We start from the raw sequence: 15322 nt of genomic DNA, 5'->3' as shown, positions 1-15322 counted from the left end.
GATTTTTCGGGATGATTATTCGTAAATGCGGCAATATGTTCCTTTAATCTAATTTCGAAATTTCGACCTGTTTGACCTATATATACCCCGTTACAAGTGTCACAACTTAGTTTATAAACGCCGGATTTTTGTTGACAGTCAGACAGTGTCACAGAACTTTATCCCGTCCCACCACAATCAAATACTAAATATGTGGGTAGTTTGACATATATTGGTCCAATATCGGATAAAATAGCTAAAATATTTAGGAAAAACAATATTAATGTGTCCTTCCGAACGAATCACAATGTCAGTCGAATATGTAATGGCAAAGATCGATTAAATAATTCCGAAAAATCCTCATTTCATGGGGCGAGGGTATAAAAGAGCGGCTCATTTGATTCAGTCTCGTGCCAGATTTTGGCGAGACAACACGTCCTGAGGATGCCTCGTGTAGAGGCGAAACACGTGTCGAATTGTTTTAAAGACAAATATTGGCGGAATTAACACTAAAGAAAACTTAAATAATTTGTATAATGTTACTGATGTCATTTTACTGATTAGGTAACGCACTTTCGATATCAGTATATTTTTTTTTGATAATTGTTATAGTTGCGGAATAATGGACTGGTCACGCTTGACGATTACAACCTATATAAGGTTGGAATTTAAAAAAAAAACATCCTGTATAGCTAATGATATGGAATTCAAAAATTAACAACAGTCATCCTGTATAGTTTATGAGATGGAATTCAAAAACTTATCAGTCACCGGTGTATATAATAAGATGGAATTCAAAAACTAATCAGTCACCTGTATATATAATAAGATGGAATTCAAAACTAATCAGTCGCCTATATAGCTAATAAGATGGAATTCAAAACTAATCAAAGTCACCTGTATATATAATAAGATGGAATTCAAAACTAATCAGTCACCTGTATAGCTAATAAGATGGAATTCAAAACTAATCAAAGTCACCTGTATAGCTAATAAGATGGAATTAAAAAACTAATCAAAGTCACCTGTATATATAATAAGATGGAATTCAAAACTAATCAAAGTCACCTGTATAGCTAAAAAGATGGAATTCAAAAACTAATCAAAGTCACCTGTATAGCTAATAAGATGGAATTCAAAAACTAATAAAAGTTATCCAGTGTCGGATTATCCACGTAACGAGAGTAGCAATTGCTATGGGCCTCGCGCGAAAGGGCATATTTAAGCCCACTCTGTCTGAGTGTAATTATTTCGAGTGAAACTTATTGAGATGTGGTAGGTATATTGAATTTACTCGATGTCACAAAAACGTGAAGCGTTACAAGTTTTCTTACTAAGAAAATCCAACCAAGGAAAGGAAAGGAAATTCAATTAAAATTATTTATTGCGTCCAATACAGCTAGACATCTATAGGGTTTAAATTTATAGTAGTGTCTTCTATTCGGCTTATTAAAATTAGCATGCAATAACTTTACTTAAAATTTAAAAGTCTTTAACAATAATATTTTTTATCAATTAACCATTTAAAAAAGGATTCTAGGAAATCTTTTGAAATAATTTGCTTCGGGCCCCGCGTTTAATTTGCCTGTGACTAATTATTGTTCGAGCGAAACTTGTTATATATACATATATAACAAGATATTGAATAACATCTCACAAAAATGTTAAACAATACAACTCTTTCTAAGACAATCCACGTCAGTCACTCGGTAACCGATTATTTCCAATATAGGTAGAGGGCTCTTTGAAAGAATTTGCTACGGGCCCCGCGCTTGCTAAATCCGGCAATGGTCATCCTGTATAACTAATAAGATGGAATTCAAAAACTAATAAGTCACCTGTATAGCTAATAAGATGGAATTAATAACTAATAAAAAGTTATTTAAATGCTACCTCTTTCGATGGATGCCTCCTTCTTGCCGCTTAGCGTGACAGCTGCTGCTAAGCCCATGTTTGATTTTGTATTCATTCTGCCAACAACAATAATTTAAATATATAAAACAATGTTCTGTACACAACATGTAACGTGACAAATTGTTATAACGGAAAAGTCACGGACATAGCCCGAATGATTGCGAAACTGAAGTGGCAATGGGCAGGGCACATAGTTCGTCGGACATATGGCCGGGGGAGCACTAAAGTCCTTGAATGGCGACAACGTACCGGAAGACGTAGTGTTGGTAGGCCCTCCACAATATGGACCGACGATCTGGTCAAGATCGACGGAATACGTTGGATGAGGGCGGCGCAGGACTAATCGTCGTGGAGATCTTTAGGGAGGTCTTTGCCCAGCAGTGGACGTCTTCCGACTGATGATGATGATGATACAAATTTAATTTATACCAAAATTAACGAACGATGCGGAACTCGAACCCGCGCCTCTCAGATTCCGTCCATTAATAATTGCATCCAAAAAATTGTATATTTAATCCAAAATGTGAGAGATATCACATGAAGTAACATAAATAATATAACGAATAAGATTCAGTTAAAAAAAGTTTAGTTGCACATATTATGATGCTTTTCTAATGTTGGTATTCATCTCAAGAATGGAAATTAGGTGCTTTATGACACATTGATCTTTTTTTTATGGATCCTATTCCATAGGACAAACGAGCGAACGGGTCACATGGTGTTAAGTGATCACCGCCGCCCACAATCTCCTGCAACACCAGAACGTTGGCAGCCTTTAAGGAAGGTGTAGGCGCTTTTTTTTAAGGTACCCATGTCGTATCGTCCCGGAAACACCGCACAAGGAAGCTCATTCCACAGCTTCGTAGTACGTGGAAGAAAGCTCCTTGAAAACCGCACTGTGGAGGACCGCCACACATCCAAATGGTGGGGATGATATCCTAACTTGTGGCGTGTCGTGCGAAGGTGGAATTCGGCGGTAGGAATCAGGTTAAACAGCTCTTCGGAACACTCTCCGTGATAAATGCGGTAGAAGACACAATGAAGCGACGTCTCTACGCAACGCCAAGTGATCCAGTCGTTCACAGAGCACTGGGTCCCCGACAAATCGAGCTGCTCTGCGTTGCACGCGGTCAAATGGATCGAGCTGATACTGGGGTGCGCCAGACCAGAGATGACAGCAATACTCCATGTGTGGCCGGACCCGCGCTTTGTACAGCGCTAGAATGTGGGCCGGCTTGAAGTATTGCCGTGCTCTATTTAAAATGATCTGACCTTAGACAGTTAATACGTCGAGATAATAGTATCTTACTGCGTCTAGCAGCAACCGATAAAAACAGACCAAGTTTATTACTTTAGTGTGTGTGACAAGCTACGTCTTACACTCGCGACTCATGACATATTGTGTTAGTGCATATCTCAAAATAGAGGTCATGTATGATAAATATTGCGCGCCTGATTTTAAAATCTTATTCAAGCTGCTCGACCCTGTAGCATTGTAATATGTTGCGGTTAAGAAAATCAGACGGTTAACTGACATAGATACAGCGAGATTAGTATACTTTAGTTATTTTCATAGTATTATGTCCTATGGTATATTGTTATGGGGCAGTGCGGCCGATATTAATACTATCTTTGTGCTGCAGAATAGGGCTATTCGCGCGATTTATAACCTAGGTCCTAAAGAATCATTAAGAGAAAAATTTATAGAAATAAACATTTTGACTGTTGCTTCTCAATACATTTTTGATAATGTTTTGTATGTTCATAAGCACATTGAGGAATTTTCTAGAAATTGTGACATTCATAATGTTAACACGAGGAACAAACATAAACTTGTTATGCCTACTACTCGGTTGGGTCGAGTTAGTAAGTCTTTTGTTGGGCGATGTATATGCTTCTACAATATCCCAGAAGTGTACAAAACAAATGTGTTACGAAATTTAAAAGAATTGTTAAAAAACGTTTGTGTGGGAAAGGTTATTATAGCATAAACGATTTTCTTAATGACACCACGGACTGGGATTAAAGCGAACACCCTCAGGCTCTTTAATTATTAATGTTTATTGTACGATATTACATTGTAATCCATATTTTATATAAAAAAAAAAGCCCGCTGAGTTTCTTGCGCCCATTCTTCTCAGGTCTGAGGTAGTCTCTTTTGAATGGGTGGTAGATTTTGACGTTCAATAAGTGATTATAAATCCTATTTTGAATAAAAATATTTGAATTTGAATAAGATTTAAATGTAATTTAATTAAGACTTTAGGTTAGAAATTATTGTAATTTGTTTGGACTGCCTGAATAAATAAATGGAACGTATATATTGTTGTCATCTGTATATATAAAAATGAATTGCTGTTCGTTAGTCTCGTTAAAACTCGAGAACGGCTGGACCGATTTGGCTATTTTTGATCTTGAATTATTTGTGGAAGTCCAGGGAAGGCTTAAAGGGTGAATAAATATGGAAGTGTTCGGAATTAAATAAAAACAACAATTTTGTTTTTCCTTTGATGTGTCCCCCGTCGTCCGATATTTGTTTTGTATCGACATATTTTCTATGTGAGAATTTATTGACGCACGGTTTGACAGTTCTGCTGTGAAACAATTTCATTACAGCGTGCATATTTAACGAAATAATTATTGATGATATGAAATATTATTGACAAATTAATAAAAAACATTATTTTATTTATTATATATAGAACAACGTCTGTCGGGTCAACTAGTATATAATAAAAACATTTTTACGAACTACTTGAATAGAATATTTAATTATTTTACTATATTCACAACTATATACAAGTAACACTAAATGATTTACAACAATAGGGCAGTCGGGTGACCAGCAGCTAGCACGTCCGATACTTTCGACTGCCCCAACAAGAAGTGCCCAATAGCCGAGAGCAATTCGCAACAGATACTCTACTACCAACATAATAATACGAAACTACCAACTTCATAATAAAGTGATATCACTAAGATTTTGTATGTGATTATATAATAATACAATTACTAAAAATATATTAAATATGATAACTAAAACAATATGATATTAACAGGTTTCAAATTATTCTATTAATATTATCATAATCTATTATATAACGCATCAAATATATAAGGCAAGTGTGTGTGGGCAAGTCGGTCGCGGGAGATCTCGTAGAACATTTGGGGATCAAATTGGGGACGTTTTGAGAAAAGGAGAGGTCCGAAGCACCCACAAACGGCGAGCATGTATGAAAAGAGTAATAATAGAGGAAGCGTGTGAGGTTTGTTAGGATAGAAGCAAATGGCATTCTATTGTCTCTGCCTACCCCGACGGGAACAAGGCGTGAGTGAGCGTGTGTGTGTAATCCTACTAATATTATAAATGTGAAAGTTTGTATGTCTGGATGTATGTTTGAACTTCTTTAACGCAAAATCTACTGAATAGATTTTTACGAAACTTTACTATAATATAGCTTACACACCAGAATAACAAATAGGCTATAATTTATAAAACTACAGTGTGAATTATACAAAATATAAACGAAGTGTGATTGTTACTAATGAATACAACTAGCGCCATCTCTTATCAACTAGCAAGGAAAAGATCAATACAATTTATATGACAAAACAACGTTTGCCGGGTCAGCTAGTATTATCATAACTGAATGTTGGTACTAATTGTAGTGTCACATACAATATAATCGACCAGACCAGGTTACCTGGGTCGTGCTGTAGCGTTGAGCAGACGAGCGTGTCTCGCTCGACGTGTTCCCGAGCTGCCGGACGTGGACGAAGATCGGGACTCGCTTTCCGACTCGCTCGACGAAGATGACGATCCTGTACACACATACACATTAGCCCTTTGCGATCCTGTCTACACGACCAGCCTAGCGAAACTCACTAACAAAACCGCGATTGTATGAAACGTGTAGTGATTGATAGATTGACGGAGATAGCCGAAATAAAGTGTTAATCTGAATGAATGTTATCTGTATATCTGTTAAAAGTTAATACGTATATAAATGTATTTATGTATGTTTAAGTAAGTAGTGTGTGTCAATACTACGCCGCTAGGACATTATTGATGACTTTTTAATGGGCGATTTTTGAGTCTAGCTGTTTATGTTACGCCATTATAACGCCTTAAATCTTTGATTTGGCCGGGAACAAAGGGGGTTAATGACAAATTAAAGCTTTGAAAGAATTGGGACGATATTGTACAAGATTCTAAATAAAAAAGTGTGCGTGTACTTATGTATGCACGCAAGAAGTTATACTTCTTTGGCCTAACAAAGAAAAAATCCTAAATAATCCAAAAAATATTTATTCCCCATGCTATTCTACGTTTGTAGAAAGAACAATATTGTAAGAATCTTGCAACGATGGCTTTGACAATTAATTATTAAGTAACGAATACGGCTGTATGGGCTTGAACCATTTGCCTATCCTAATAATGGACGAAGAAACCAAAAAAAACGAATGTCACAAACGTCAGAATATTTTAGAAACCAGCTTCGCTCTGTTACTTTTCTGTTACAGTGATGCGTGCGCATCTTAAAATTTCACTCCCATCATTGTTTTCATAACGCGCCTAAAGAAATATAACTTCAAAAACACTCACCTGAGCCCGAAGACGACGACCGCGAATACTTCTTTCTATTTCTGCTTCTAGCTTTACTTCTTCCATACAGATCTAAATCATCCTGCAATTTTAATTAGATTATGTTTTTCTATATTTTAAACTGAAATAGTATAATTAATAATTATATTATAAGTATAATAGACAATCCCAAATTATCGTTTCTATTAGAACCATCTGGAAAAAGAAAAAGAGGTCGCCCAAGAAACAGATGGGTCTACCCATCTGTTACGTCATCTATGACGTAATAAAAATAGCAGGAAAAGAATGGAGAGGAAAAGAACAGAAGAGGGATACATGGAGTATGCTGGAGGAGGCCTATACTCGCAGTGGGGTTCCTATAACATAACTTTTATATTATACGCGTAGTGTTAAGATTATATTATTATGTATTTGAACGTTGTTGGAATTGATTAAAGGTTTATTATTATTATTATAATAGACAATCTGCAGAGCTGTGGGTAAACTGTTGGTTAAATCGATTTTCAAGTTAGGTCTAACGGCCGTTTTCAATAACGTATCTCTAGTTACGGATACATTGCTATGACAAGATCTTATCTATCCATAGTTATGTCCAGTATAGTTATAGTAAAATGCTTTATGTCGATATGATATTGAAATGTAAGTAAGCGTAAAAGATACATTTGTCTACCTCTAGTAAGTTAAACTAAGGTTAGATAGGTTATTGAAAACGGCCGTAAATAAAATTAATTGGTCATTTCGTAAAACTTTCTTGTACATTTAAGCCAGCCTCTTCCATTTGACCACATACAACGTAGAGCGGCTCGAATCATCGACGATCAAGTCATCTGCGATCGGCTTGATTCTTTGGCGTTGCTTAAAGATGTGGGTTCTCTCTGCCTCTTCTACCGAGTACTGCAGATATCACGGGGACTGGGGAGGAGCTGTCCAAATGCGAAATTCCACCTGCATCGTGTGGACGTCTGGAATTCTGCAACCGCGTCACTCTCTCGTAGTGGACAGGGCGTTTTTAGCTTACCACCAAGTGAATGTCTTGATCGTCTCGACAACATGTCACAGTATACACTAAAGCAGTGTGGAAACAACGTACAAACGTTCCAAACGACGCACGTTGCCGTTCCCAATATACAGTCTATCTCTTGAGATAAAAATCATAACTATCGTTGACTTTTCTGTCCCAATAAACTTATCGACGGTAACTCACCTTATCCATACACGCTGTATGTCAATGGGACGACGTATAGCTTACCAGCGTCAGAAGTTTGTATGGAAATTGTCATTCACGCGTCCCAATATAAGGCAATAAGAATGACTTATCGGGTATATGGCGACAGCTTCAGATTATTGACAGCTAATTACTGACAAAAGAAGGTAGTATTTTATCTCTATCTGTAGATAGTATATTGGGAACAGCCGTAAGAAGACACGCAGTGCTGTTAGTAGCGCGAGCCTTGACCGTACCGCGTTAAGACATGACACCTGCTTGCTTAAGTGTGCGTGAGTTATATCTTACGTGTTAACATTGTTACAAAAACCAATAACATATATGTATGGTAAAAGAAACTGGAACTATATATTGCCAAAAATCGTTAATGACTTGCCACATTCTATTAGAGATAAAAGTAGTACAAAATCATTGTTTTTAGGTCGATGTAAGAGATATTTCTTAGGAATGAATGCAGCTGATCATGGCCACATACTCTAGGACAGGGGTGCTCAAACGGTTGATCGCGAGTGCTTTTTAAGTCGATCTCAAAAAAAAAATCCGGTATGATAAACTAAAATCGGTAATTACGTACCTGTAATTACTTATCAAAAGTATGCTCAGGACATGTAGTGTCATGCAGATTCAACATCCAAAGTCGCTCTTTAGTTAAGCTTAGAAATTTAGAACGCGTTTGTTTTGTAAGAACCAATAAACTCGCAATTTTGAATAATAATTATGAGTTTTTTCATTGACATTTAAGAGCAGACCTACACTTACTTTGACTAAAAAAATGCATACTTTGCGCAAAACTAATATCTATGTCATCGTGACACTCTACCTAGACGACAATCCTTCATCACACATACTTGAAGCCTCTCAGAGCCGATCGATCGTAGTCTAACAATTTTGAGGTAGATCGCCAGCAGTTCAAGCTTGAGCACCCCTGTTCTATGAAATGCCTATTACTACTGAGCATAGCCTGGGTGACTCATTGCCTCATTATTTTTATTGTTTTTATTTTGTTTTGTCTCCTTTTCTATTTAATTCAGTCATGATATTATATGTAAAAAATATAGCCTTTAATTGGATATTGTTAGAATAATAATTATTTAATATTAAATATTTTAAGTTTAGAATAAGTAAACTAGCTATTCTTCACATAACCACTTAAGTTTCATGAGAATGACTTAAATCGTTTAGTAGCTTTTTCCATTATGAACGACAAATAAAAAAAATAAAAGGGGTGTGTGGCAGCTTCGACGCACGACTGGAGTTTACTCCTCAAGAACGATTGTCTTTGAACAGGTACTAAACAACATCAAGGCCAATGGAGTCGGTTATATACAGACATTCAGCAGAATTTCATAAAAGCGTATTAATTCGAAAAAAAAAATATAGATACTAAAAAAAATAATAGGTTAGGTTAAAAAGTCTATTTGGCGTGAAATGTGCTATATAAATTTATACTCTTCATATTAAATTAAACATTTAATTATGTGCATAGCTCATATAAAGTTGTATGAACTATATTGATAATTCAATATTTAATAAATACAAAGCACACATATTTATACATATAATACATGTCATATTAATGTATGAATTGTAACATACTTAGTACCCACGTGCTTATCAGATTTTCCGGCACTATTATTTACACCACTTTCTTCCATAATTTATAGAATTTTCACTTAACTTTATGAAAGTATAACAATAAATCAATTTCAATAATATAATAAAACTTCAAAATACAAGAGTAAAAGGTGCGCGAGAAATGACGCGCACCAAAAACGTTACTATGCCATTTGATGAGTAGGTTTTACTCTCCATATTTTTCTCATACCGGGCGCCTTATATGAAAATCAATTCTTAAGGAGTAAACTCCAAAAATAAAAACGTACGTTTAGTTTCCATACTGCTTTAGCGAGCGAGAGAGTTAAAATATCCGAGTGTGTACGCACCTTGTGACGGTGCGACGCGGGCGGGGGAGGGTTGACCGCCATTTGGCGTGCGGCTACCGGCGAAGGAGCACGTCTCCGCGGCGCGGGCGGGTTCATAGCAGTCGCGCGGGCCGTGGCTAGCCGGCGCTCCCGCACTATCACCGACGGTGACAGCCTGCCCACAATTTATAAATCCCTGGTACTTCATTGACAATTCAATGTAACAGATTAGACTTTAAAATTATCTTCTATATAAATAAATAGTGTTATTATGTAATTACACTAATATTTTTTTAGATAACACTTTACCGTCCTACACGTAAATATAGAAGAGTCATAAAATAACCTATACATGTTTAAAATATTAACATCATATTCTATAAAATATCTATGACAGGTTGAACCACAAAAAACTACGTGAATTATACAGATGAAATTTGATTCACGTCAAAATCAATAGTCTAAGACATAGGTTCTCAACGTGGGCGATAACGCCCCCTTGTGGGCGTTTGAGACTTTCGGGGGGGCAGTAGAAGACCCAGAGAAAATTAGGGGGCATTGAGATAGCGCAGATGGGGCGTGGGTAGATTAAAATATATAGTCTAAAAAGTCAAAAAAATACACGAAAGAACTCTAGAAAAAAACATATTCCCAAAGTGGGCGGTGAGCAAAATAAGGTTGAGAAACTATGGGTCTAAGACAACAATTTCAATTATATATCATATTATTATGTATATTATGAACAATAAAATGCTTTAAGCTATGGCGACAGTAAACATTATCTACTTGTAAATGTGTCCTTCGACGAATGTGAGGTCTTTAGAAGTTCACCCCACACCCGAAGAAGTATATTAAATTTATCTCTAATCTCCCGCAACTAAACGTACAACAGACATGTTGGCTCCGTTCTCTTATACGCTCACCTTTGTCTCGAAGACGAGGAGGCTCTTCTCTTGCGTCTTGTGCCTGGGGTTCTCGAACTACGCGAACTGGAATTAGAAGAGCTGTAGCCCGAAGGGACGCCCGGGGAGAGGAATGAGGGTGAAAGAGCTCACACACACACGCGCACATACGTCACACGATTATTACAATACGCGTACAGGCGTGTATATGTTTACATTTCAATTCTCAAAGTAGAATTTATTATTTGTGACCGCGCAAATAAAACGTTACAAGGCGGAACATATATGTATGCATGATTGTGTTCAGGTTGTGCATAGTCCGTTCCAAGCCACGTGGTTGGAAGCGCGAACGCAAATGCGGTTCAACGAACGCATTACATTTACAAAACACATCCACACGCACGCAAGTGATTGTTACAAGTAGAGTTATGAGATGAGAGTGAGTAGGACATGCAAGAACATGTAGAGATGAAGTGTCAGTGAAACACCGAAAATCCGCAGTTTGTTATGAAAGCGAAACCCGGGGAGGAGGAGGCAAAGTGAAGAAAATTCGCATTAATAACTAAAAACGTAAATCTAATAATACTTAAAATAAAATACTCAAGGTACTTGAAATCAATTTAATGAGCAAAAGAAAAAAAAATATTGTGTTTTGAATATTATTTTAATGTTTCATTTTTAATCAAATTTTCTAAAAGACAAGCAAAAAAAATATCTAGGTTATTAAAATAAACTCAAAAAAAAAAATACATAGAACTACTTTATATATTATATGAATCTTAATTTATTATAAAATTAATATATTTATTTCTTTTTGTCTTTTTATACGTGACTAACACTAAAAACTATTTGAACAGTACCAAATTAATGTTCATTTAAGTATACATAATATGGCAATATACATTATAAATAAAAATTAATCTCCACAGTTACAAAAACAACTAATACATATATGGGTTCAATTCACGATGACAGGCCATTTCTGGAAATAAAATAAAGTTTAATCGCCGCACGATAAGATGGGGACAGGCGGCCATCAAGGTGACGTCATGATATACTAAAAGCTACAAATACACCAATCAAAAGTACTGGTTGTAAATAGAGAACTGACCGCTGACGTCAAACAGGTTAATGGTATATGGTTCCCAGTCCAAGTTGCTAATACACAAAATGAGGTTAAATATATGGTGAGATTTGAAGACAACGACCTTCTAAACTAGACTCCTAATTATATAAATGATTTGAGTTTTCTGTTAGTGTAAATTCCGCCAATATTTGTCTTTAAACAATTCGACACGAGTTTCGCCTCTACACGAGGCATCCTCAGGACGTGTTGACGCCAAAATCTGGCACGAGACTGCATCCTCAGGACGTGTAGAGGCGAAACACGTGTCGAATTGTTTAAAGACAAATATTGGCGGAATTAAAACTCAAATCATTTATATAATTATGGATATATCCGCAAAGTAACGCCTACTTCAATAAATATATACTCCTAATAACGCAATGTAAACGATATAGCCAACCTGCTGAGGTGAGCGGGCGCAGCGAGCTGGTTACTCATTGGTCATGTAATGATCACAGCTGTGAGTGTATATAAGATCTATATATCTAATATAATATCTATATCTTAGCGCCTTTATTTAGTAACTATGAGCTATAACATCTTATAAGGTCAAAGGATGGGCATAATGTTTAAATGGGTTTTTTCCATGTTTCTAATATGACAGAATGGTATCCAAGATATGGCAAGCGATACCGAGTTGAGGCAATTTACCAGATGGGAGGATGAAATAAAGTTAACAGCGGGTCCGAATTGGAGGAGATTCACGCGAAACGGAAAACAATGAAATCTTTTGAGGAGGCTTATGCCAGGAGGCACTCTGAAATTAGGGATCTTTTGTAAATTTGGTAAAATAATTATTTAATTAGTACATAGTTTCGGAATAAAAGGGCTTATTATTATTATGTTTCTAATTCCCACTGGTAATAATATAATATTATTACATGCACTTATTTCTAATTTATAACTCCTGACGCTAAGAGGGACGCCTTTGTAATCAGAAAAATATTGAGTTAAGGTTTGACGCATAAAATGAAACTTACAATTGCAATCTCCAGTAGTAAGTTCTTATAACGATGTAATAACGGAAATTCAAGAACGTGTAGAGCGAAGTAAAAATGTAGTAATATTTGGTATCCCCGAACAGCACCTGGAAAGCCGGGAAGCAAGACAAGAGGTCGATAGTTCTAAGGTAGACGAAATCTTAAAATGTATTTGCCCTGATTATTTACCAAATGTCAAGAAAATCCTACGTCTTGGAAAATATAATAATAAAAAAGGACGACCGTTAAAAGTATGTTTTACATCAGAAGAAACGGCTAAATTAATACTACGTAACAAAAACTCTATCAACTTAGAAGGAGTCCGAATCTATTCCGATCAAACTCCGCAACAGATAAAATACTTAACAGAACTTAAAAATAAACTCAAAATACGACAGGAGAATGGTGAAGAGCACCTAACTATTAAATATATCAAAGGAAATCCAAAAATTATTAAACAAGCATCAAAAAACTAAATAAAGACCAAGAATCAACAGATCTAGATATCAATACATACGAAATAACTAATAATTATGCCGACGTCACAATCACAAACAAAACATTAAAATTTCTATATGCAAACGCTCGAAGCTTAGTAAAGCCTGGTCAACACGATGAACTTAGATGTATCATAGAAAGTTTTAAAGCAACATTGAATGTTGTCATTATAACTGAGACATGGATTAAAAATGAACTAGACGCTCAGAGACTTAACTTACCAGGTTACAATCATTACTATAACCATAGAACTACAAGTGTAGGAGGTGGTGTGTCAATATACGTGCACAAAAATTTAAAACAGGAATTTCTAGATGATGAATGTGAAGACTTCAACCACTTTCTATGGATTCTTTTGAAAAATCTCTCTCTAGACATTGGGGTCATATATAAACAACCTTCCTCAAATGTGAAAAAGTTTTTGGAGACGTATAGTAACCAACTTTCGCGAAGAAGAAGAGCATTAGTTTTTGGAGACCTAAATCTAAATCTACTCAGTAAAGAAAACTCCATCAAAGAATATAAGATAGTACTAAAGGAAAATGGTATGAGAGTATTGAATAAAATTGACAAAGATCACTGCACACGCAAAACAGAAACCACTGCAACGTTATTAGATCATGTGTGTACCAGCTTAAAAAATAACACTTTCCATATGGCTCTCATCGAAAGTTCTTTTTCAGATCACAAACAAATTTATCTAGAAGTAAAGAGAGTCAAACCTGAAGCAAATAAACGAGTACAGTATGAAGCCGTTAATTATAAACAATTATTTTTCACATTAAAAGACATGACTGAGACTAATCTGTATAAAGACTTTAACTTATTAGAGTCTACTCTATTAAAAGCAATATCACAAAACAAGGCAACGAAAATTAAAGTTCAAAATCAACCCCAGAAAGATTGGATTAACAAGGATTTGATTGCTTCTATAAACAAAAGAAATATTCTCTGGCATCAATTAAAGCGTTCTCCTGAAGACAAAGAACTAAAACAAAATTTCTTGCAGGAAAGGAGCTCGGTACATGTTGCTATACAAACTACGAAAAATCAGTACTACTATGACGCTTTCAATAAGTGTGAGAAAAATCCATTAAAAATGTGGCAACTTATAAATAATTTAGCACATAATAAAATAAAAAAAAACCTAATAACACCTGCAAAACTAGATACTCCTTCAGGCCAAATTACAGAAAGAAAAGATATTTGCGAATATTTTAATATATTTTTTTCTAATATTGGAGCTGAACTAGCTGGCCAAATTCCTCAAAAATATCATACAACTCAAAAGATTTTAACGGCTGATAATACTTTACAAAATGACTCAGCCCTACATAAACTGAAACTTGCCACTGTAAACGAGGTAGGAAAAATAATAAATAATTTGGACTCAAACACAAGTTCTGGTATAGACAAAATTACAACTAAAACCATAAAATGCGTTAACTCTTTAATAGTAGAAAGTCTCACTCATTGTATAAATAAGTGCTTTACTGACGGCCATTTCCCCGATTCTTTAAAAATAGCCAAAGTGAGTCCATTACATAAGGCAGGAAGTAAAACCAATCCGAACAACTACAGACCAATATCAGTACTACCTATATTATCAAAAATATTTGAAAGAATTTTACATAATCGTTTAAACGAGTACCTTTCATCTAAAAATTTCTTATTTAAAAAACAATATGGTTTCCGGCCTAAATCAAATACTCTTACTGCGGCAATGGATTTAATTACATCATTAAAACTCAGCATAGATCAGAAACATATAATTCTTGGTATATTCATCGATTTAAAAAAGGCGTTTGACACTGTTAGCCATGAAAAACTTTTAACTAAATTAAAATCCATAGGAATAACTGGATCGGCCTATGAAATCTTTCAGTCATACCTCTCAAATCGATACCAAATAACGAAATTAGGAGATACCCAGAGCAGTCCACAATTAGTAACTTATGGCGTTCCACAAGGTTCAATTATTGGACCGTTATTATTTTTAATTTACATAAATGATATTCATGAAATCGGTTTACAAGGAGATATAACATTATACGCTGATGACACAAGTTTATTCTACACGGGTCAATCAATAAATACCATAGTAAAAAAAGCACAACATGACCTTGATCTTCTACATGAATGGTTGCAAACAAATTTACTAACCATAAAT

General features: G+C 35.4%; 1 protein-coding gene across 3 annotated transcripts in view; it reads right to left on the bottom strand.

Annotated features, from left to right (window-relative positions):
- The window catches only part of LOC126972434 (zinc finger CCCH domain-containing protein 18-like), a 32493-nt gene that overhangs the window by 3192 nt on the left and 13979 nt on the right, over window positions 1-15322 (bottom strand). For 2 of the 3 annotated variants that reach the window (XM_050819200.1, XM_050819199.1), the window contains exons 11-15: window positions 10570-10650; window positions 9668-9821; window positions 6500-6581; window positions 5598-5715; window positions 1873-1949 (exon numbers count right to left, since the gene is read on the bottom strand). In XM_050819200.1, the coding sequence (XP_050675157.1) occupies window positions 1873-1949; window positions 5598-5715; window positions 6500-6581; window positions 9668-9821; window positions 10570-10650 (512 nt within the window). The remainder of the gene's footprint in view (window positions 1-1872; window positions 1950-5597; window positions 5716-6499; window positions 6582-9667; window positions 9822-10569; window positions 10651-15322) is intronic. The other variant, XM_050819201.1, reaches the window with a different exon arrangement.

Source organism: Leptidea sinapis, chromosome 26 (assembly GCF_905404315.1).
Source record: "Leptidea sinapis chromosome 26, ilLepSina1.1, whole genome shotgun sequence".
Lineage (NCBI taxonomy): Eukaryota > Metazoa > Arthropoda > Insecta > Lepidoptera > Pieridae > Leptidea > Leptidea sinapis.
The sequence above is the reverse complement of the archived record's forward strand: the minus strand, read 5'-3'. Positions and strand labels throughout refer to the sequence as shown.